The sequence below is a fragment of the Phalacrocorax carbo genome, chromosome 12 (genome assembly GCF_963921805.1).
Source record: "Phalacrocorax carbo chromosome 12, bPhaCar2.1, whole genome shotgun sequence".
NCBI classification, from domain to species: domain Eukaryota; kingdom Metazoa; phylum Chordata; class Aves; order Suliformes; family Phalacrocoracidae; genus Phalacrocorax; species Phalacrocorax carbo.
In genome coordinates this window covers 3248959-3272697 of record NC_087524.1, presented here as the reverse complement: position 1 = coordinate 3272697, position 23739 = coordinate 3248959, and the positions used below count along the sequence as shown (strand labels likewise).

The 23739-nt window shown below is 38.7% G+C and overlaps 1 protein-coding gene across 4 annotated transcripts in view; it reads left to right on the top strand.

Moving 5' to 3' along the window:
- ERCC6 (ERCC excision repair 6, chromatin remodeling factor) overlaps positions 1-23200 on the top strand; it is a 48496-nt gene extending 25296 nt beyond the window's left edge. For all 4 annotated transcript variants that reach the window (XM_064463743.1, XM_064463745.1, XM_064463742.1 and 1 more), the window contains 14 exons: positions 1595-1730; positions 8242-8412; positions 8875-9051; positions 10390-10506; positions 12170-12265; positions 14094-14312; positions 15064-15174; positions 15589-15708; positions 16761-16855; positions 18725-18870; positions 18955-19683; positions 20304-20505; positions 20815-20893; positions 21327-23200. In XM_064463743.1, the coding sequence (XP_064319813.1) occupies positions 1595-1730; positions 8242-8412; positions 8875-9051; positions 10390-10506; positions 12170-12265; positions 14094-14312; positions 15064-15174; positions 15589-15708; positions 16761-16855; positions 18725-18870; positions 18955-19683; positions 20304-20505; positions 20815-20893; positions 21327-21755 (2827 nt within the window). In that variant the 3' untranslated portion in view covers positions 21756-23200. The remainder of the gene's footprint in view (positions 1-1594; positions 1731-8241; positions 8413-8874; positions 9052-10389; positions 10507-12169; positions 12266-14093; positions 14313-15063; positions 15175-15588; positions 15709-16760; positions 16856-18724; positions 18871-18954; positions 19684-20303; positions 20506-20814; positions 20894-21326) is intronic.
- Positions 23201-23739: the final 539 nt, after the last annotated feature.

Sequence of the window (23739 nt, the reverse complement as noted above, 5' to 3'; positions counted from 1 at the left end):
GCAAGCAGAAGTGCGTGGTTTGTTCGGTTTTGTGGAACAGCACAGACTGGGAGAAGTTAGATGACTCTTTTACATAAATAAATAAAAGCTCTCAAGAGAAGAATAAAGTGTTGGCTAGCGGCAAGTGGTGAGAGCCAGACTAGACACAGAAGAGGTTTCGCACAACTGCGTGGAGGGGGCGTGAATTTTCTGAAAACTCATCAAAGGAAGCGTGAACTCTTTGTTCCACTTTGTTCCTTTGATCCACAGGTAAACCCAGCACGTGAGCTTGTTTGATACAGACCAGGGGAATAAGCAGAGGTAATTTGTTACTACCCATGAAGAATGAGAAACTACTATGTTCTGGGAAAGTGGCCTTTTTTGCTATAGATATTTTTAAGAGCAGTAGTAGTGGTTATTTCGATTCATTGCATAGTTGAAGCAATTTTTCGCATCTCCAACTTCTGACTTCCCTTGGATTGCTGGGAATTTTTTAATTAGACTGTGTGAGGTTGTTATATCTTCTCATAATGAAAGAGATCAGCAACATCCAGGTTATTCTGTGTATGTATAAGCTTTTAATAAAGAATATTATTTCTTAATGTCAGCGGTTTCTGAAGGCACTGACAGATTTTTTTTTTAAAGGAGAGTATTACTGGTGTCTGGGAAATCCTCCTTTATTGCTATAGGCATGTGATGCTGAATGTATACTGTGTTCTTTTGAATTGTTTGTTTATTAGCACTTGAGTAGTACACAGTTGGCCAGACAGAGCAGTATGTGATAACTGGTGCTATTGCCTTTGTATGCAAAGTCATATTGTTCTGGTTTTTTAAATAACAAATATATCTGAAAAATAACTACTAGTAACCACTGCTTAGTATATTTCCTATGTGATTGCTGGTATTTGTTTGTGATGGTAGTATTTCTTGTTTGGCTGCTGTGTGAGAGATTTTTCTCTTCTTGACCTTAAGAGTCGCTTTGAACTTAATATATAGAAAGACTTGGTTTCAAACATCCTTAGCAATTCTGAGAAACAGTCGTATAATTATGAATAAGGAACTCATGAGACAGGTTAAGCCCAGCTCAGACCTCAGTGTGCATGGATGATATATTCTGCTGCTTGTCTTATCTGTAAATTATGGTGATAATAGTACAGTATATTACAGCATATTACCAGCATGAAGCAGAACACCTGTGTGTAAGTCCATTTGTGAGACTCTAGCTACACATTCTTTTTAATAGAAGTAATAAAATAGTTGTTTTTTAATGATTTTTTTTTCTTATAGAAACAGCAGTCACCCAAACCTGATTTATATTACAACAGGAGGAAGTTCCCTTATGCCTTATTGTTTGGAGATTTTCTATTTCTGTGTTTATCTTGATAAATGCATCCATTAACTGTTCAACAGATAGGTTCTTATAGCGGTACCCCTTCCCATCTTCCTTTAAAAAACAGACTTCCGGAAAAACAAAGTGCCAATTCATTTCCATAGCTCTCATATTCCACTTGAACTATAAAGTGTGTTATTTTAATATTGGTGTATTTTAATGAGCCACTTAATATAGAGCATTTCTTTCATGTTAAAGGTTTTTTCTTTGAATGCTTTATTTTAGGTACCAGGGATTGGGTCCAACACTGATTGTTTGTCCAGCTACTGTGATGCATCAGTGGGTAAAAGAATTCCACACTTGGTGGCCTCCGTTTAGAGTTGCCATCCTCCATGAAACTGGTTCTTACACCAACAAAAAGGTAACGGTTGACATCCATTTTGTAATTCCAGAAGCTTCTCTCTTTCTTTATTTTTTCTCTTGTGCTAGGTAAAAAAAAAAAATAATAATCCCCTGTTCGTGTTTCTGTGCAAGCTTGTGCTCCTTCTCTGGTTGTTTTAAAAGAAAAAAAAGTTCACTCTCTTGTAGAGATTTTTTACGAAACTGAACAAAAAAGGGATGTTATGGAGTATATTTATATTATTATATAGTCTAGGGTTGCCTGAACAAATTAAAGTAACAGGCTTCCTGCTTGAGCTTTGTTGGTACTGTAGTCCATGCTAGCAAGTTCATGACTAGACTGCTTGGACAAGAGATGTGCTTCTAGTACTGGTGAATTCTTTCCTCTCGCTTTTGTGCATCGGTATGTCGTTGATCTAATATTTAATACATTTTGCTTGAACAGGCAACTTCTCTTGGTCGGTCAGTATGTCAGTTGATATCACCTAGTCTCGTTTTCTTTAATGACAATGTTACTTTGTTGGGTTTCTCTTTTTCAAGCAGTGCCTTTTCTGCCTTTTCATTTTCTTGGCCAGTCTCTTTTAATATGTGTGATCTTATTCCATTTCTTAAGTTGACAAGCCTGACTTGTCTGAAGTTTCAATCCTTGGTACCTCGCAGGAACAAAACAAGGAAAACTTAGATTTTGTTTGTTTGTTTTTCCCTTGGCCTCATATTTCAAATGCTTAAATGGATTTTCAGGATTCAGCACAGCATTTTTAAATTTCTCTTTAAATATTTACTGAATTTCTTGTAATAACATTAAAATGATATGGTGCTTAATTGCACTTGATTAAATGTATTCTGAGGTAATTGATGCAGTTCCAGTACATGGCAAAAAAGGAATAGCACACCCTAATGTGCTAATAGCTTCCTGTTGTTCAATTAACTTGGTATGTTTTCAAGCCCTAAAAGTCCGTTGACCTCAATAACATGCTTGCACATCTTCCTAAATTAAATCATGTGTGCTTATTTTGGGGCATTTGTTAATTAATGCACTTGACAAACTGGCTCAAATTTTTCCATCTGCAGGAATAGTCAGGTTTTCAGGACTTCACCTTCCCCTTGTACTCCCACAAACGCCTGCTCAGCAACTTAAAATTAAGGAATTTGGATACCTTATGATCACTTTAGACAGGTTCCGTTCTTTATTTCTGTCCTAATGCCTCATCTTCTGAGAGCAGCAACAGTATGCTTTGAACAAGTGTCGCTGCTGACGTGGTCTTCACCTCATGCACATATGTTTCCTAGATGCCTCTTAATCAGGGAGGAGCAAGCTTATGACTAAGGTATAAAAATAAAAAAACCTCCAAAACAACAAAACTTTTGCATTGTAGTTGTCCTTATACCTGCACGAGAAGTTTATTACTAATGTATTAGCATAAATGACACTTGTACACTGAAAATGTATCGCATAAAATACAGGCCAGGTGATTTACTCCTGATAAAACTGGCAATTCCAGACTCACCTGTTGTTCTGTTAATATATTAGTATATCATGGTTTGTCCCAAAGTAAATGAGAAGGGGTTTGTGCTGGACATCTAACTCGCCAGGAGGCAGGATTGGGGAACTGGACATTGTTATCTGCTTTGAAGTGAGAAAGGTCGCTTCAGCCCCTGGGCTAACAGAGGTTAGAATGGTCTGGACGGGTGGGAGAATATAACTGTCCCCCAAATAAACCGGGCATCAGACAGTGAAGGTCTTAATGGATTCTGAGGAATGCGTTATCCTATAATAGTTGGCCAGCAGGTTGTGGTAAAACACGGGATTGCAGCTTGTTCTGTACAGGCCTGTGGGAGAGGGACAAATGATTTGTAAGGAACAGAGAAAGATTAATCTGAAAACTAATGAAAGAGAATTTTGAGTTAAACGAGTTAAAGCTATGAGAGGTGTCCCATAAGGCAAGACGGTATTTCACAGCAGAAAGAGACAACAGCTGAAGTTTTATTTGATAAAACTTAAGTTGATCTTTTTGGTGAGATGAATCTGTGTAATTATTACCATAACAGTGTCAGGAATCCTGAAATATTAGCAAATACTAAATCTGTCAGCACTGGTGAAATTATATGCTTTTCTGAAGAGTTATTTTATGTTGCACCTTCTTAAGGTACTCAGGCACCAATGCAAGATCCTGTCTCCTAATTCTTTAGACTTGCCCACAGAGGTATTTGCTTGACAGTGAAGAGTGGGGAAGACATCTGTTCCAACTGTTTTATCATGAATTGATCCTAGGCAACACCTTGCACATCTTTTTGGTTTGTGACGCTTCTTTAGCGTTACAAAAGGACTTCTGAGCCGTGTGGTAGCTGAGAGGCTCACCAGTGGTTACCTTAGCGTAGCCTCTCTTCCCAGTCCATTTTGGTTTGCTTTGCAAGCAACTTTAGGATATTCCACATAATACTATGAAATAACAGCCTGAATTGTGAGCACCAGATTGGCTGCAAATCTGGTCAGCCTGTTTCAGATGAGTCATTGAGACACCCTGCCCAGGTATCTCTGCTGATACAGTATTTGTGTAGGTTTTAGCATGTGTGGTGCTTCAAAAGAGACACTACTTCATTCCTTTGCTAAATAACAATGGTAGACAATTTTTTTGGCAGTAAGGGAGGGAACTGTAAAGTTCCAGTTTCACCCTTGAAATATGACAGTTCAAAGGCCTTTGGCTATCCACAGGGGAAGTCAGATTGGTATTTCAGATGACGGAAGAAAGACACAAGAGCGAGTTTGGTAGGTTTCCAAGACTTCAGAGCTAGTTTAAGGCATTTGGATGAAATATAAAACTTGCTTTTTTTATTATTTGTGATCACAGAAGATCATTTCATTTTTCTGTGATGATGAATGTGCTTCAGGTGGGAGCAGTAGAAAGAACCAGGTTTAAGTAGTAGTCTTGCCTTGTGAAGTCAGCTTTCAGTTTAAACAAGATGCAGCATTTGGGGCTAAATATGTCCTGTGGCACTGTCTTATGCAATTAACCTCCTGCTGTGGTTTACACTCAGTTCTGATGTAGCTTAAGGTGACTTGTAAATATCAAGTGCTCCAAGACCTCTAAGGATGAGAGAAAATAAAAGTAAATCTAATGTAGTGTATCATAAATACCATTTTATTTACAGTATGGAACAGAAGATAAAGGGAAGAAAGCTCTGTAAGTGTAGGAAAAACAGCCTTCTGTACAAAGAGCTTGTCCTGTTTCAAAAACATCTGATGGCACGGGAGCATTTGTAAATCATGTCGCCTCTTAAGGCAACATGAACTTTGGTTATCTTAGTTTAACATGTCGCATATGTAAGGAGGCTGTTTTTTTAAGATCAAGGCCGAACTTTTAACTTCTTGATCTTTAGAACAGGTATCACTGAGCTTACCAATTCTTTCTGGTGGTAATGGCATACCGTTTGTAAAGCTGGAACTTTCCACTCCCTTATTCTGGTCAAGTGCTGGACACACAATGCAGCCCTCGAAAGCAATTCTCGGCGCATGACGCTTGCACCTGCGGAACCATCTGTTTAAAGATGACTTTGCACAGTGAGATTTAGACCTTGTACTCTACTACGAGAGTAGTGATCTATGTATAGCTGCAGAGGTTAAGGTTATTGGCATGACTGCATATGGGACCTTTATTTTAGCCAAAGGCTCTATTTCTGAGTGAAGGACCAAACTCTGATAAACCGAGTATCGTGCCACCAGAAGTAGCATTCTTGTTAAATATGTAGTAAGTGCTTTAGCTCTTTCTAGTGCAACTTTTACATTATTAAACATTGTAATGTGTTCTTTTGAAGCCTCTTCATGGTGCCATTTAGATTGTTTTGTTGGGGGCAGGGAAATAATAAAGAGGTTTTATAGGTTGAATTTATGGATCTCTGGGCTTAATGGTTGGTTATGAGATAGTGATAAGTCTGCTGCAGAATGCATTTTTGATCCACAAATGATATATAGTTGTGTAAGTGACTAGATATTACCTCTGTAAGTTCACATGTGCTTTAAAGGTATCTGAATGTTTAGAGAATTTTGTACTATCGCTAGTCTAGTTCTTTAAGTTCAGTCTTAACATACATATTTCTCTTTAAGAAAATTATTGGGTTTAATACATAATATTAGAGAAGTGTTCAGGTCCCCTTAAATATTTTTTTAAAAGGCTACTTTATGCTAAAAAAGATAAACCTTATTTCAGTAAGCATCAGTCAAAAAAATGGTCCTGTTTTTGTAGCCTCAGAAACAAACCTGTAGCTACAGTGAAGTATCAAAAGGAAGAAAACATTTGCGTAGAGACATGTCCTTACAATAACTCATAAATGTTTTAGCCGTAAGAAATAACGCTTGCCAGAAATATTCTAGTCTTTGTACACTGCACGTGTCCCAGTGAAGACAGGACAATGCAACCAACTTATCACCCTAAGTTAGGAGAAAATACTGTGCTTGAATTGTAAAGGCCAAATACTGTGCTCAACAGAAGTACAAGATCAGAATTACTCGATCTACTCGCATGTTCCTCTATTCATTAGCATCGTTTGAAGGCTGGAGTTCAGAATTTCAAAGCTAGATAACTGCTGTGTAATCTTTTGGCATTAGGATTTGTTTCTCTTAAGCTGATTTTGTTTGTTTAACAATGCGTGCCCTGGAATATTTCATTGAAGTGTATTTCCAGGGGGCGGGGGGGGGAATTTAAACATGCCTCAATCTAACCAAGCATGAATTGTGAATTAAAGAATACGTGATAAAATAGCATAGGTTCTGAAATGCCACAGCCTCGAAGCAGTGTGTATCCAATATTAAATCTGTTGTCATTTTTAAAAATATTTAAAATAATCCCAAGAGGTGCAGCTAAAGCGAAGGCAACCTCTGAGAAAGTGCCCAATGCAGTAAAATGAGAGTTAATAAGTGTTGTAGCATTAGTTGATAAAATCGTGCTGTTGTATTTCTTCATTGTCAGCACAAATCCTTGTTTATTAAAAATTTAGCTTGAAGGAAACTTTAATTAATTACAGGTTCAGTAAATCCTGACTAGGATTCTGCTGTGGTGTGTTTACAATGAATGGCCTTCATGTGCCTGTGTTTCACTCCTGTTCTCTCTGCTACCTGACAACGTGATTTATGGCTGTTGTTTTCTACTAGTCCACTGTTTGCCCTCTAGGAGGGATTGGTCTCTTGAGCCTCCATAATAACAGCAGCACTTTCACAAAACATCTTTTAATGACAACAATGCAGCATTCTGTAAGTCAGGCTAATTGCAGACGTACCCTATTAATTGCAAAAACTAGGAGAGGTTACATATTTTACAAGCTTTTAATTTGAAATCGCCCGAGATGATTTGTCTTAAGTGTTTGGGTAGGGATGTCTCCGCTATTCTATGATAGGCCATTGCTGAGACTCCAGGACACGGTTGCAGACTATGGGCAATGTACCAGGTAGGATTAAGCGTTGGATGTCCACACCTGCCTAGAAATCCTACTCTGTAATACAAATTGTTCCAAAGATTACAAATTCTCTTGAGAATCGTGATGTCAACATTAAATAATGTGTCATGGTTTTATCAGGAGATGATAATCAGAAAGTAGAAATTCTTGAACAGTTAAACCCAGAAGAGCTTTTTGAGTCTTGGGGTATGTCTGAGCAAGAAATTTTACAACAAGAAATCATGGACTTTTAACACCATCTGAGTCTTTGAAATGGATTTTCTCTTTTGGTTTTGTTGGGTTTATTTTGGTTTTTTTCTTAAAGGCACTTCTAGTCACAAGGGTTTTGTCTTTCCTTTAGCAAATTCTGGGGTGGTCCTACTTTTTTTTTTCTTCTATATTAAGTATGTTTATTTTATCCAGAATTGCCTCCCAGCCCATTATCTTCTGCTTTAAGTCTTCTAGATCTATATGCGGAAGATAAATGCAAGAAAGTCTTGGATACTGTGAATGTTGTGGAAGGTGATGCAGGCTGTGCCAGCCCTACGTAATTTACAGCTATAAAGGCTAGTGAAAACTTGGGGGAAGGACATGGCTTACAAGAGAAAGAACAAAATTTGAAGATTAGTAATAAGTATATTAATCCTATTAATGGAAAGGTTGGACAGAACTTAGGATTAACCAAATAGATTTTTGTGGTTGTTTTTCACTTTAATTTTCTTCTACTGTTCTAGAACGTGTGCGCAGTACACAAAGCTGGGTTTGTGAGGTGAATGAGAACTTGAAGAAACCAGTTACTTTATCTGAAAAACCCAAACATTAAATTTGATTATAGCCTTAAAAAACAAAACAAAACTGTTTCCTTTGACCAGGCTTCAGGTCAAATTCTGATCTGCTATAACACAGTATTCAGGTGCTTCGTTCTTTTACAGATGAGCCACGAATCGTATAATCAAAATCTTGCCTATACTTATTTTCTTTGCAAAGTAAATTGTATATCTGCTTTTTGAAACATTTTGTATGTACACTGGACAGCAAACCTGGAGTTCAGGAGGTGTGCGTTTTCTGTCCCGCTGTTACTGACAACGTGCACCTTTTGCTTTTAGGTGAAACTAATCCAGGAAATTGCTTCATGCCATGGAATTTTAATTACGTCTTACTCATATATTCGACTGATGCAGGATGACATCCACAGCTATGACTGGCATTATGTGATTCTGGATGAGGGTCACAAAATCCGAAATCCAAATGCCGCAGTCACGCTTGCATGCAAGCAGGTACTTCATGAAAAGTAAAGATTTTAAGTGCCTGGGGGTGAGATTCCAAAATCTAATAGCCTGTGTTACTTTATCATAAAAATAACATGTTTGACCATTAATAAATAATAAAAGCATAAATTACAGTGGTCTGTATTTGACTGTTTAATTTACTTAACATTTATAATGAGTTTACATCAGTAAATTTACAGAAGTATCATAGCGGGAAAAAAAAAAACAGAAATTTTAAATTGTGTAGTAATTTACTATTAGGGATAAATATCAGATTGCTGATGTTCATTTTCTGCTAACAATTTATGGACAAAATATTACAGGAAGCTGTTTATTTCAGGAATATGAGGCCACGTGTTTTAAAACAAGAATTCATTGATGATTAAATCTAATATCCTCTGAGGAAGGAGGCAGGTTACACCATGAACCATGAAAATAACTTTCTTTTGGTTTTGTGTGTTTTATTAATAGTTCCGCACACCCCATCGAATCATCCTGTCTGGCTCCCCTATGCAAAATAACCTAAAGGAGCTCTGGTCCCTCTTTGACTTTGTATTCCCAGGGAAACTGGGAACGCTGCCTGTGTTCATGGAGCAATTTTCTGTTCCAATAACCATGGGAGGATATTCCAATGCCTCTCCTGTCCAGGTAAATGCATCAAAAATATTAATTTGGCTTGAAGGAAACTGTTATGTTGTGCCTGAACTGCCTTTAAATATACGTCATGCTGTGTGTTCTAGACACTAACCCGAGAGTGGGGTGGGTGAGTGTGTTACTTCTTCATGTGTGAAAAGAACTGTTCAACTAAATTAGACCATTTCCTTTACACAGGGGTATAGCTTATGTGCAAGGTTGTCATGTGAAAAGCCCTAAAGTTTAAATCATTAGAAGTATTCTTTGATATAACAATGAGCAAATTGGGGTGGGGGGTGACTGATCTCCTACTTTGATGTATTTAAATAGAACTTTCCCGCTTGATATCAAGCTTCGGCAAATTATGCAATAGAGGAATCCTTAAATCCAAATTGAAATCTGTTTAATTTTAAAAAGCTGAAGTAGGTACTGGAAGTCTGAAAGTAGATAAGCTTTTCAATTTTACAATCAAAAATTGTTTGGAATATTATTTTGAATAAGTATGTCTATTAATCTTTAGTTGTGGTTCTCAGTGTTTGACTACTTAAACATTTTTTCACATTAGCTGATAAATTGTCCGCATAATAATCTGCACTGCTTCATATAAACTTGTATCCTTTTGAATATTCTTTGTAATGTTTTGCACACATACATTTCTAAAGTTTTCTTTTCTCTTTCAGTTTAATACTTCCCTTGTCTAAAGCTTAGTAATCTACTAAATTGGACAGCTACTTTGTTTTCTACATATCAATAATTTATTATATTCTTTGTTTTGCTTTAAGAGAAATTAAGGTATTTTTAGAGATTATGTACAGTTAATACCCATCTCACACATCCATTACCCATTATAGAACCATATGTTCCATTTAAGGCCAGAGTGACCTTTAGTTTCTGTGATCATGGGGATTTTCTTGTACCGATTTTTTTAATAGTCTCAAGCGAGCACTAATCTTCACTTATTGTCTAGTAACCGCCATTGCTGCAGGCTTCCTTTTTGATCTTCAGTATATGTATTAGCAGTTTTTCATGAGGATTTTGGTTCTGTGCAAGTTTATACTCACTTCTTGGGCTGGTTTCTAAAATAAATACCTCATTTCTGGTCTCTCTTAAAGTCCACTAAATTAGGAAAGATAAATTAGAGGTATCTGAGGAAGGCTTACTTAATGTTATTGTTGCTAACATTAATTTTATTGCAATTCATGTTGTGTTGAATATGTAACTGTAGAGCCATAAAAAATAATAAACCATCTCATTTTATTAGGATTTTCCTATTACTCGGTATGGAATGCTGCTTGTTGCTAAAATTAATATCAAGAACCAAAATACAACTTCTGTTTTTTCTTCCTTTTTCAGGTAAAAACTGCATACAAGTGTGCCTGTGTGTTACGGGACACTATAAACCCTTACTTGCTGCGAAGAATGAAGGCTGATGTAAAAATGAGCATTTCACTTCCAGATAAAAATGAACAGGTTTGCTTATCTTTACTATTAGCCCTCTCCCTCCCCAGACTCCAGTCTTTCATGGACATTTGAAAATAATTGGTGCTAATGGCAGATTAAATGCTGTTTTAACTAAAGATAAGATGTAAAGCTTTCATACTGCATATACTTTTCACCTGTGTTCTGAGTATGAAATGGTTGTAGACTTGCAGGGTCTATGCAAGTACACTCTCATCTCAAAAACAAAGGATATATGAAGTGTAGTCAGGTCTGCTTAATACGGTCCTCCCAGGTCACGGGTGCATACAGATGAGTTGCCTGTGGGGTGTTTCCTATGGTGCATCTCTTTGACACTTCAACATTGTTTCCTGCTTAGATTGGATATTGGATTTCCTGTTTAGATTGGATATTAGGAAAAATTTCTTTCCTGAAAGAGTAGTCGAGTGTTGGCACAGGCTGCCCAGAGAGGTGGGGGAGTCACCATCCCTGGGTGTAATGAAAAACCGTGTGGACGTGGCACTTCAGGACACGGTTTAGAAGACATGGAAGTGTCGGGTTGACGGTTGGACTTGATGATCCTAGAGGTCTTTTCCAATCTTAATGGTTCTATGATTCTATGCTGTGAAAAGGTTAATTTGGGCAGCAAATACTTCATGGTAGTTGTTCGTATTGCAAGCTAGCTGGGCCTGTACGTTCTAATAAATCTCAAATATTAGCCTTTTGAAAACTTTTTTGCTCTACAAAGAGGCGGGATACTTTTTAGGAAACATTTTGATTCAAAGTAGAGGAGGTAGAAAGGATTATTTAAACAACTGAAATTGCTACAAATACTTAGAGTAATTATTAGATTCTTCGGCCACTCAGGTTTCAGTGCTTCAAGCTTTATTGTCTTCTCACTCTTCTCCTTCCTGTCTTCTCCCTCTAAAAGAGACGTAGACAAGCTAGTCTTTGTAAAACAGTGCTGAAAGGTACATAATAAATGAGTAGGCCATACTCAGCTTCTGCTGTGTAGTCTAATATTTTTTTTCATCCGATTTTGAATTTCTATGTACTTTAGTGTCTGGGCTACTTACTCTGAAGAATGCAATCATAAAACAGATTAAATTTTATTTTTGTTCTTGTCAATCACAGCACACTACATCAGTTTAATTTATGGCATAATGCTGGGTGCCTAGCAGGATGCGAGGAAGTGATTTTGTTCCATTTTAGCCCATCAGACCATCTGAAAAATCATTATATGCTCACATTCAAAGGCTAATGACAGAAGAGATTGTGTGTGCTAACCTTCCTATGAGGTACTAAGAATTTGCAAGTTGTAAGGGATGTAACAGACACACAGTGAAAGTATTTCCTATAAACATAGCTTTGATAGAACACTAACATTGCACAGTTACCTCATTAAAACTGGAAAATGGCAGCACTTCCAAAACTAAAGCAATTTGAGAGGCAAAAAAAAACCAATTGGGAAAAGGCACAGAAAAAATCATTCAATCCATCTTAATGATTATGTTCATCCTCCAAAAATTCTAAGTTTTTTTATTCCTAATGATGTCTATGCAGTGTCTTTTAACTTAGTGTTTCAGTACGTCAGTCATCCATGAAGCTTCGTTGTAGCACGTTACAGAACTTTAAAATTCACTCTATTTGGAGTTTACAGGTTGGGCTTGAGCGTTTCATTTCTTTCTTTTGATAGGTCCTCTTTTGCCGTTTGACAGACGAGCAGTGTCAAGTCTATCAAAATTTCATCAACTCTAAAGAAGTTTACCAGATCCTCAATGGAGACATGCAGGTTGGCATCAATTAAGGTTAATGACAGGTAGAGTTTGATGGATAAAGTCGTTGGCTGACTTTTGCATCCTTGTAGCTGGATTCTGAGCAGAAAGGGAAGCAAACACGCTGATCTCAGTTCTGCTTTTGTGGATGTCTGCTCTTTTTTTATTCAGAAATGTTCCATGGAATATGGAGAGCTAGTGACCCATATGTAGTAGCATGACCGGATAAAAGTAGGACGGGAATGGGCTTCGCAATAGGATTGTGATCTTGGGAACAAATTATGGCTTGTTGGATGACCTGCTGTAGGTAACTGTATGAGTGCTTTTAACCTATTGCAAAAGCGAAGCAAAGGAAAGAAGTCATTTGTCCTGAGAGTACAGTTCAGGTGTGATGACTTCGTAATGCAACAGTTGATGATTTTTAACAGGAGTTTTAATACACAGCAGAGCAAATAGCAAGCATCCTTGTCTTACTAGTCACTTCAACATCTTTTGCCTCCAACCTCACAAGTGTTGAAATTGCTGTGGCCAGGATGACAGCAGTAATTGAAATACAGTTTCAAATGCCTGCTGTTGCCTGTGTAAAAGGTCTGCTGTTCCCCGTGACTCCTGCATTGCGCACATCTGCTCTGTTTGACTTCCGTATCATGCAGTAGATGTTTTTTCACTCCCATTTTAGCTGTAGGATACAGATCTCTTGTTTGTAAGAGAAGTAATATGTCTTGGTTGTAATGTGTAATTTACCATGTTTCCTTGTCTTGTGACCTGTGAAATCCCTTCTCCCCTCACCCCCAGTGGCTCCAGTTCGCTGTATGGTCTGTATAGCCGTGGATATTGCAGTGCCACACAAAGCAGATGTTGACCTTATCACTCTTTTGACTTTTTTATTTTTCCAGATCTCGCAAAGGCAGAGTGGCCAAATTTTTTCAAGTGCCTAGCCATTTTAGTTATCCCAATAAAAATTGTTTTAAGGAGATTGAGCTTCAAGACATGGCTTGTACAAGACTATCTGCATACATTTCTCTAAGATGTTACAGAATGGGCTATCATATTTGCTAGAGTTCTGAAAATTTTGAACAGTAAATGTCAATGCTTTTATTAGATGTTTTGTGATGACAGCAGTGAATCCCAGCTGAAGAACAAAAACCCCATTGCACAAACAAACCATAAACTATGAGCAGGCTCATCCAACTTGTGATAGAAGATTGACAGATTTGCTGTTTCAGGCTAGTTCATTTTTATGAGTGCCCATTATATCAGAAGAATAAATACGACTTGTAATATTATTCAATGAATAACTGAACAGAATCCTTCTAACAGGGCATCAAAAGAGGTAATTTTCAGCTTCATGCATTTGTTCAAATACATTTACTCATCTGTACTTCGTTACCATGCATTCCGGTGGGCATACTTGCTATCCTCAAGGTCTGTCTTAAGCTACCTGCTAACGTGGCGGGGCTTGGAAGGAAGGACACAATAATTTCAAGTAACAAACCTGGTGGAATTTTTCCTTTTGAGTAGGAAAAATTTGACTGTGAGTTCCAGCTATGGACTGCTTTTGCTAATGTGGAAATCGCTGCAGAATTCTCTTAACTTTGTCACCAGAATAGGCTCACAAGAACACAACATTTCATTGACCCTCTCTTTTACTGATTTTTCCTAAAACTTCCCATGAAAATAAGTATTAGCATCCAATGGCTTCTCTGAAGAGCAGATCACTATTGAAAACAAACTTCTTGATAATGACTGGATTAATCCATTGCTGTTTATTTTTCTCAACCGCAACCCGTACAGATACAAGTATTTGTCAAGAAAATAAAAATACTTTTCTCCTGTATTCTTTAGATTTTCTCAGGACTGGTAGCTTTGAGAAAGATTTGCAACCACCCTGACCTCTTCACTGGTGGTCCCAGGATTTTGAAGGGTGTACCAGATGCTGAAGCAGAGGAAGCAGATCAGTTTGGATATTGGAAACGTTCTGGAAAAATGATAGTGGTAGAATCCTTGCTGAAAATATGGCACAAGCAAGGTCACAGAGTGTTGGTTTTCACTCAGTCAAGACAGGTAATTGTTTTCAGTTTTAGTATTAACTAAAACTAACAACTTGTGTCTGTGTGTCCCAACAAGACTTGTGATTAGAACCAGCTTTTGTGGTGTCCTTCTCAGAAAAATGATATCTTATTAAAAAAAAAAAAATGTACTAATGTCTTAGGAATAATTGGAGACCAGCTCCCAGGCTCAGTAAGTTTTACTGGAATGGCACAGCATTGTGGCAGTGTTGCCCAGATTCAATATGCTGGGTCAAAGCTCGTTTCAGTTGTACCCATATAATACCAGGCTGAAGCCACGGTGATGTATTTATCGTCCCTACTGTGTAGTTTCAGGACAGCATTGGTAGTCAGTTTGCTCTGTTCAGTGCATGGGCACATCTGATCCTCAGAATTGTGTGCTTTGGGCCAGTAGTGCAGGCGGTGACATCCATTTGTTCTCCCCGTATATTCACAATTTTGTCTTGCTTCCGTGGACTCCTTTGGAATTTAACTGATTAATTGTCTTGAGACCATGGCTCTGGACTTCCCCAACCAAGCACAAATGTTCCACTTGTGCATTCAGCAGTGAAATAACTACTTTTCTTTTTTCCTCCAATTACGTAAGATAATGAATTTTCTGCTCATTTAAGATTCACAAGTTTTTGGTCGTCACCTTGTTTGTTTGATTGGCTGTGCAGGTGGTACCAGAAATTCTTATGATTTGATCAGACAGTTGCTGAGTCTTCACACCTGGATTTCATTATATTTTTTTTTCATTGCAACAGATGCTGCAGATACTTGAAGTCTTTGTGAGAGACAGAAACTTCTCCTACCTCAGGATGGATGGCACCACAACAATAGCTTCCAGACAGCCCCTTATAACAAGATACAATGAGGTGAGATGTTACATCCCCCACGCTAATGCCTGTTAGTGGGTGTAGCTGAGTCCTTGCATTCCTTTTTGGTCTGTTTTTAAATATGCTGCTTCAGGTTTGAGACACAGAACTGGGGATTCAGTCAAATGAAATCACTTTCTTTGTGAGAGGGGAAAAAGTCATCACTTTTTTCATACTTAAGTTGGGGTTTCGGCTAAGGAAAAAAACGCAGTTGAGGAGGGGGAAAAGACATTTAGATGAAACTGCTTTTATTTGTCAAATGAGACATTAGGCAAACAAAGAAATGTATTCCTTCTCTTGGCTCCCTTTGCATCTTTGCAAATAATGCTGATAATAAAAGAATCCAGGAAATCATAAAAATTTATCTTGTACTTTGGTAATTCTTGCTTTACTAAATTCTGTTTTGTGTTACAGGACAAATCCATATTTATTTTTCTTCTAACAACTCGTGTTGGTGGCCTTGGAGTTAACTTGACTGGTGCCGACCGGGTTATTATTTATGATCCTGACTGGAATCCCAGTACAGACACGCAGGTGAGTTGGGTTCATTACATTCCATTTACCAGCTAAGTTGAAATAAAACTGAAGACAGAACGACATTTATCTCCTCAAATAGTGTTAAAGCACTATGCTGCTCTTCCCTAAGTTGCTGTTCCCAGCAATGGTGGCTTAGGGTGCAGTTCCACATTATGATTATTACTCTTGCGGCAAAGCCAATTTAAGTGGTTCCCACCACATCCCCTTTATGCTGTTATACCTTATCACTCCTGAATATTGTTGATTCATATAGGCTGTTTAAAGTGTAGCCAAACAAACAGTTGAAATGGCCTGGCTTTTTTAAATAAACAAACAAACTAGATGTTTCTGGAGGGAGGGTACAGCTGTGCAAGCTCTTGAACAGCCATGACTGTTCATGGGGGTAATGCAGGGTAAGAAAAGGAGAACAAGTGTTGCTTAAATTGGCTTTGTCACTAAATAATGATATGTAGCTGTGCCCTTTGAAGCTGCTCTTAGGCCAGTACCTTGAAGTTGTTGCTCTTTATCTGACAGTGTGATGAGACTCTGGTTTATCAGATCCCGTAACAGTATATGGGGCTTACATGTTTGAGAGGAAGAAGCTATTTCTGATGGAAATCCTACATAGCTCTGAGGTCTGCAAGTGTGTAGTCTGACCTAGAGTGGTGTGTAGCTGTTGGTTTGAGATGTTTGTAGGAAAGATTTCAGTTAAGAAGAAAAGTTCAAAGCAAATGTGTATATTAAAGCTCTATTGTGAAATAGGTCCCTTTTGGAATAAGTCTATAGAAAGTACATATTCTAGATACAAGTTCTAATTTTAACATTGTTTTTGGAGCTTTTTTGCATCGGTTTCTTGGTACAATTGGAGACTTGTCTTTTTACATATGTAAACTTTCTGAATTGTTTTCCTTTCCTGCTGAGTTAGTTGTCCTAATGCTGTAGAAATACCACAGCTTCTTGAACTATTTGTTAAATGTCCAAACTAGGTTTGAAACAGTACAATTGATAGCTGTCTGTTAAACACATGTCTAAGAGGCCAATGTCTGGTAACCAAACCTTTTGTCTTCCAGGCTCGGGAACGTGCTTGGAGAATAGGCCAAAAGAAACAGGTGACTGTGTATAGGCTTCTCACTGCAGGTACTATTGAAGAGAAGATATACCACAGGTCAGTCAGAATGATTCCTTGGATACAGCCGTATGCTCAAGAACACGTTTGTAGCGAATCTGAGGTGGTGTAACAGTGACGTACCCATGCATGCGCACACACGACTTGTAACCCCCATCCTTGATCGTGATGGGCATGTCACGGAAAACGTTTTTAAATTTCTGCTGGGAAATGGGCCTCCTTCTAATATTAGACTCCCTGCTGCAGGGCTGTGCTGCTGCCTTTCTAGCGCCAAGGCCCACATGCTAAATATATCATCGATCTCTTCCAGCATCTGTGTCCAGCACATCCAAAATTCACAGTAAATGAGAGAGTATGAGGCATAGACAGGAAAAAAGAGCCCCTTAGAAGATGAGACTCAACAAGTCTGAAATGCAAATTGAAATCAACAAGTTCTTCATATTGTCCTGACGATATATGAAGATGTACGTGGTCCATACATCCATTTCGACTCTGCAAACCCAATTTGATTTTATTCCCAAATCATTCCAAAGTGAGAGAATAAAATCCCAAGAATCACAAGTCAGATTCACTTTTTTTATTCAAAAAGGTAGCCAAAGCCTTAAAGTGCTTGTATTTTGAAATCAGTGAAATCTTTCTGTTTTGCTTTCCCATTCAGCTTTCTTAGTAGTTGGATTCACTTACATGAATTCCAAATGAATGTATGTGGGAATCCTCTGCCTAGGCATTACTCTGTAGAACTAGCATATCCTCTTTGAAACTGCAGATGAATGAAAAGCTCTAAATAATGAAATACCTGCACTTATTGAGTGCCTTTTTTAATCTGTTTTACCACATGGACACAAAGCATCCGCTGTTGGTTGGCTTGCGTCCCTCTGGCATACTTGTGTTTGAACAGCACTGACCACACCGAGGAAGTGGGCTCTAAGGGTCAGGACAGCCATGAGAAAGTCATTTATTTCCAGAACAGTGCAATGGACTTCGAACTTTAAGCAAGTTGCCTTTTCTCTTTGGCTGTGTTTTTCTTCCCTGCAAATATGTGATCATCCTTGCAGGAAGCTACGAAGCTAAGTTAAACCTTAAAAACTTTAGTCTTCTGATGAATGCACTACAGTAGCTGGCAGCTATGTCTAAATTAATTTTTGCCAATTGGATTTAAAAAAATAGTTTTCCTGCTTAATGCCAGCAGAGCCAAGACCAGGATTAAAACACTTCTTGAGAAGTGATTTCCAGCTTTATTTACAGGAAAATAGTGCCTAGAAGATGCAGTCAAAAGCTATGTAGTACTAACACAACATAAAAGTAGATTTACCAGTACTAGAAGATTTTTTGCAGCTCCCTCAGTTTTGTTCCTCTCAGCCCTCTGCAGCTGGGCTCTGTTTTCCCTTCCTCTCAACCACAAGTCTGATTTGCCTTTTCAGTGCTTGTCATCCACTCAGCACCACCAGACTGAGCCAGCCTGCAGGTTTTGATCCCTCCAACCAATCGAACCACTAAAAAGCTGTCATTTTAACAAGCCCTTGTTTTTCTTTCAGGCGCTTTCTGATAGTTTTATTGCAATCTATGCAAGCTTTTCTATTTGAATGCATAGAAAAAAATTCTAGCTGTGAAGTTATTTATTGCTTAGTTAAGGGATGCCTCACAGGACGTTTCAGGATGGTGGTTACCTGTTGTGTTATGGGGTTGTTGCAAAACAATAAATCCCTGTGTTTAACAATTTACTTGGTTGTCTGAAAGTTACTAACTCAAGACTGTCTTTTGGAAACTAACATCATCTTCCCACTGCTTAATTGTTCTGCAGGGTAACATTTGTGCTTATACAGTTTTCTGTTTAAGTACCGTATTCAGTACTTAAACATAGCTAGACATTGTTTCATGCACAAAGTACTTTTTTTTTTCTTTTTTTAGACAAATCTTCAAGCAGTTTTTAACAAACAGAGTGCTGAAAGACCCTAAGCAGAGGCGCTTTTTCAAATCCAATGACCTTTATGAACTTTTTACTCTGAGCAGCCCAGATGTGTCTCAGGGGACAGAAACAAGTGCAATCTTTGCAGGTACACATTTTTGTCCTATTTGTTTAAAAGAAAAAAATATTTGAAGTGTTTGATAAATGGATAATAATTTCATTTGTCCCTCAGGTACTGGTTCAGATGTTAAAGTCCCAAAACACCAATTGAAACGGAAACTTGAAAAGCCACCTGATAATGACACTTCTAAAGGTGATCTCCGTCTCACAGAAGGCAGCTCACCAAAGTCCAGCGAGTCATCCAATTCCTACTCAACCACCCACATGACAACTTCTTCTAAAGCAACAGAGGCAAGCGAAGAAACCAATGGAAATTTGGGAGCTTATGACCAAAATAGCTATGCAAAAGATAATGCGCAAGCTGCTACTAATATAAATTCACTGAATGAAAGCAAGGAGGAAAGCTTGGAAAGAGCTGACAGATCTATGTCCCAGTCGTTGCCAGGTGATGCAGGGCCTTCACAGAACGCCAAATCTCTGAATGCCGTGGTGGCTGATGAAGGACGTGGAGCAGCTAATGCAAATGTCAAGGGCGATTTTAGCCTCACGGGTGGTGCAGCTGCCTCTTGGGAAAAGCAGGTTGCTAAAACTGAAAATGGGCAATTAGATAATAACCATTATAAATGTACCTCAAAAACAAAGCACAGGGTGGAAACGCTGTCACGTGAGAGCCACAAAGATAAGTCTAAGAAGAAACATCACAAAGATGCCAAATTCGAAGGGGAGCGTATTCCTCATCTAGTGAAACAGAAGCGATACAAAAGGGAGAACAGCGAAGAGAAGGAGGAAGACTCAAAGAAAAATGATGATTACGTCTTGGAGAAACTTTTCAAAAAATCAGGTAACCGTTGTCATGTGGCTGCTCAACAGTGTCAGACCATTTAAACAGAGGTACATAAAACTTCTGCAAGTGAGGGAGAGAGCAGTTGGGTTACTCTGGTTAGAGCTACAATACAAAATGTGTTTTATCTATTCTGTTACTGTAGTGAAACACTGAAATGTTCATCGTTGAAATGCTCCAGTTACGAATGTGCTAATTACCTCAGCACAAACATTTCAGAGATCTGCAGCCTTCCAGAAACACTTCTGAATACAGAAGTAATGCAGTGATTCTTCTGGAAATAAGGATGTAAGCAACCGTCACTTACACAAGGGTTTCACTTCTCTGTCCTGTCCATAACAATAGGAATGAACGACTTACCCACGTGATTGCCGAGTCTGTTGTGACTGATGACATCATCAGCACACCAGAAGTGGTTTGCTGTCAGATTGATGGCTTAACTCATAGAAGGGGGCTCTCTTATTAGAAATGACTATGCTGAAGTGCTGAATACAATCAACCTGAAAAAGGAAAAATGTGACTGTGGGATTCACTTAAATGGTGAATATTTAATTTTACAGATAACCACGTAAATCAGCAGATGTCCTCCTTCACCTCTTCCTGTATCTTCTGTTTTTTAGGGGTACACAGTGTTATGAAGCATGATGTCATTATGGAAGCTTCCAGTGCAGATTATGTGGTGGTGGAAGCAGAAGCAAACAGAGTGGCCCAGGATGCCTTAAGAGCCTTAAAAGTCTCTCGACAGCGATGTTTAGGAGCTGCTTCTGGTGTGCCAACATGGACAGGCACGAGCGGTCTTTCAGGTGCACCGTCAGGAATGAAGTAAGTTCACTTCTCTCACTGCTCTTCCAGAAATAGAAGAGTTCCTTAGGATGCTCTGGATTTATCTTTGCGGTAACATATCAAAGCGGCGTTTCATGTTTTATATTTAATAAAGACATGAAGGCATATTACAAGCCTAGGAAGTCCACTCTGAAGTACAAAGAAAGCGCTATTGCTGCACAGTAGAGGGGAGAGAGTTTTGGCAGCGGGCTCTTGAGAACCCAAAACCGCAAACCCAGTCAGTGTTTTTTGGCAAAACTATGCTTATCTTGAGAAGGATGTTTTAAAACCTTTTGTGGTTTTTTTTAGGATTCGGTTTGGTCAGAAAAAAAACCCCATGCTGCTTTCTTCACATTCCACTTGTGCATCACCTGCAAAGAAGTGCAAGGTAAGACACACAAGCTAACACTTTTCTTTTAATAGCTGATACACGCAAAATGTTCTGATTTATGCAACAAGACTGATTTATACTGTAGGTGTGTCTGGTGCCCATTTGACGTATGATTACGTAGAATTCTATAATTTTTAGTCACCCATTAATTTGATTTTTCATGTTTTGATGTAGCATCTTGATTAAGTCTAATTAGATACAGCAGTCACAGATTGCAACATGGTCTGGTTATCTGTCTCAAGACCAGTGATGCTTTTCTTTTGCTTCCTAAGCTCTGAAGTTGAGACCAGAGCATATTACCTCTTAACTGTGTGTTTCAGGTGACTAGCTTCTGAGCGTTCGTGTTTGTTGTTTAAGTCTAAACAGCAAGCGGATTTTGTTTAACAGATTCTGTGGATCTCAAAATCCAACTTTGTATGTTTATTTGCAGGCTGTGGATACAATAAAGAAAGAAAACATAAAGAAGTGTAGTTCCAATGGGCATTTTGATGGAAAATCTGGAGAATCGTCGTCCAGTGCGCTAGACTCTTCATCTTTATTATCTAAGATGAGGGCAAGAAACCACCTTATTTTACCACAACAGACAGGGAATGAGGGAGATGAGAATCACCTGCAAGCACCTGCCCCAACCCTGGGTTCAACAGAATATGATGAACTGCTCGTGGACGTGCGTAACTTCATCGCGTTCCAGGCCCGCGTTAATGGCGAGGCGAGCACCCAGGAGCTACTGCACGAATTTGAGTCCAAACTGCCCGTGGCACAGTCCTGCGTCTTCAGAGAACTTCTCCGCAATCTCTGCACCTTCCACAGAAACCCAAACGGTGAAGGTGTCTGGAGGCTAAAGCCAGAATTCCACTGAACTTTGTCAACGGAAGGCACCTGTCCGTGCGCTTGGCCGCTGCTCTCCTTTCAAAGACTTACTGCTTATCTTTTTAAAATGTGAAATTCTTTTATATTCATGATGTAATAATTGACTTGAGCAGTCAGTGGTGCAGTGCTTATTGCAGGCTCAGAGCTAACTTAATTTCTGATTTACACTATTTATATCAAAGTGCCATCTACCTCATAGATGAAACAATACAAAATACCAGCACCTTTTCTTTAAAAGAAATCGTAATATAAATGAGCTAAAGAATACGTATGGACTTCTTACTGCGATAAGAACCATGGATGTTCCCGTGGGTTGTCTTTTATTTGATTTCTGTGAAATTCTAATAACTTCTTCCTCGGTTTTCTGTATGTTACTTGAATGGTCATGGGGCACAGCATACCGTTGGACAAAAGAAAAAGAGAAAGGGCTGACAGCGGTCAGCATGAGCGACTCACTTGTACTGACAGGTGCATCAGAATCGTTGTATGACACTTCCACCAGTAGTGAGAATTCTGTTTTAACGTTGGTGTTTTCATTGTTGCCCGCATCTAGCATATGCAGCGTAACTTACATCACTAATTAACATGGGAAAGAATTCTTCTGCCATGGAGGTTTAATCACAAAAAATGGAAGGCCTGGCAGGATATTGAGGCGACTGACAGTTTATAATCACAGAGAACTTACTATATTACGGAAAACCCATTTACACCACAATCACTAATTCGGTTACAGTCCCGTACACCGCTGGCGATTGCTTGGTCCCCGAGGCGACGGTAACGGTTACGTTTGTCACAGGTTGTGGGCCGATAATTGAAATCCCATGAAATGTTCATGGGTCTCACTGTAATTTGTCAAAAACATTCCAGTTCCCTGTTAGCACTTAAAACCTTACACCTTGACAAACCCTGAGGTGTTAGTTGGTCAGAAGGGGAATGGTTTCACTGATTGTACTAAACATAATCGCTTTTGGCCAGAGACGTAATCAGAGTATATAGAGGAGTTACAGGCCATACCGATGCTGTAGATAAGGGAAATCTCAGTCTTCCTCACAGTCAGATGAGTTCTAATACCTGTTTTCTTCCAAGGAAGGAAGGATTGGATTATTTGGAGCAAACCCAAGTACTACATTGGGTCTGTCTTCAAGGTACTAGTGTGAGAGATCTTAAGGGGGGGGGAAAAGTGGATAGATTTTTGAGAAGAAAACCACATTCTTGCCGCAACATCAAATTACTGTATGGCTTAAACTAGAAACAGTGAAATATGCCTAACGTCCTTCCTATCCCTAACTACTGAAAAGAGGGGAAGCTGAGCTACTTATATTTTTTGTTCCGTGCGAAAGTATCTTTTTACTTGAAGTGAAATTACAAATACTGGAAGATGAATGGTGAAGCAAGCGCTATTACTTTGTTCTACTAAAGAAAGTCTTTAAGATACTTCCAGCAGCTTTTCCTCTTGTTTTTGCTAAATGATCTGTAGAGATTTGCAAAAAGTGATGCCTCGCTGTTTCAGTAACCAGTCTGTTAGCTTTTCAGTTAACAGACAGTCCAAGGATCTGTTTCTTTTCCTCATGGCATTTGACGGTGGGACTGTTGCACCTTTTCCTGGCATCTCTTTTTCTGATCCCATTTATATTCCCTTTTTCAGGAGAAAGACGAAACCAATAATCTAGGTTGCAATTACAAAAGACTTCGAAAGTTGTAGATCTGTTGATGTGACTGCAAAAGGATCAGTAAAAGAATAAAAACGAACCCGTTTTGCTGTTCTCTCCAAAGCTATAGGGAATTTTATTTGGGTTTGGATATCATGCCCCCACGCACCCCTGTGCCCCAGGAAGAAAACAGGAATTCAGCTGTCAGCAAAGCTGCTGTTGTCGCCTTCGCTGTCAGCTCTGGTGGCCTGGTTTTTTACTACTACCAATCTTAAAGACATAGTTCCTGTACTAAGAAAGTTTGCAGCTTCTTGCTGATCTGTT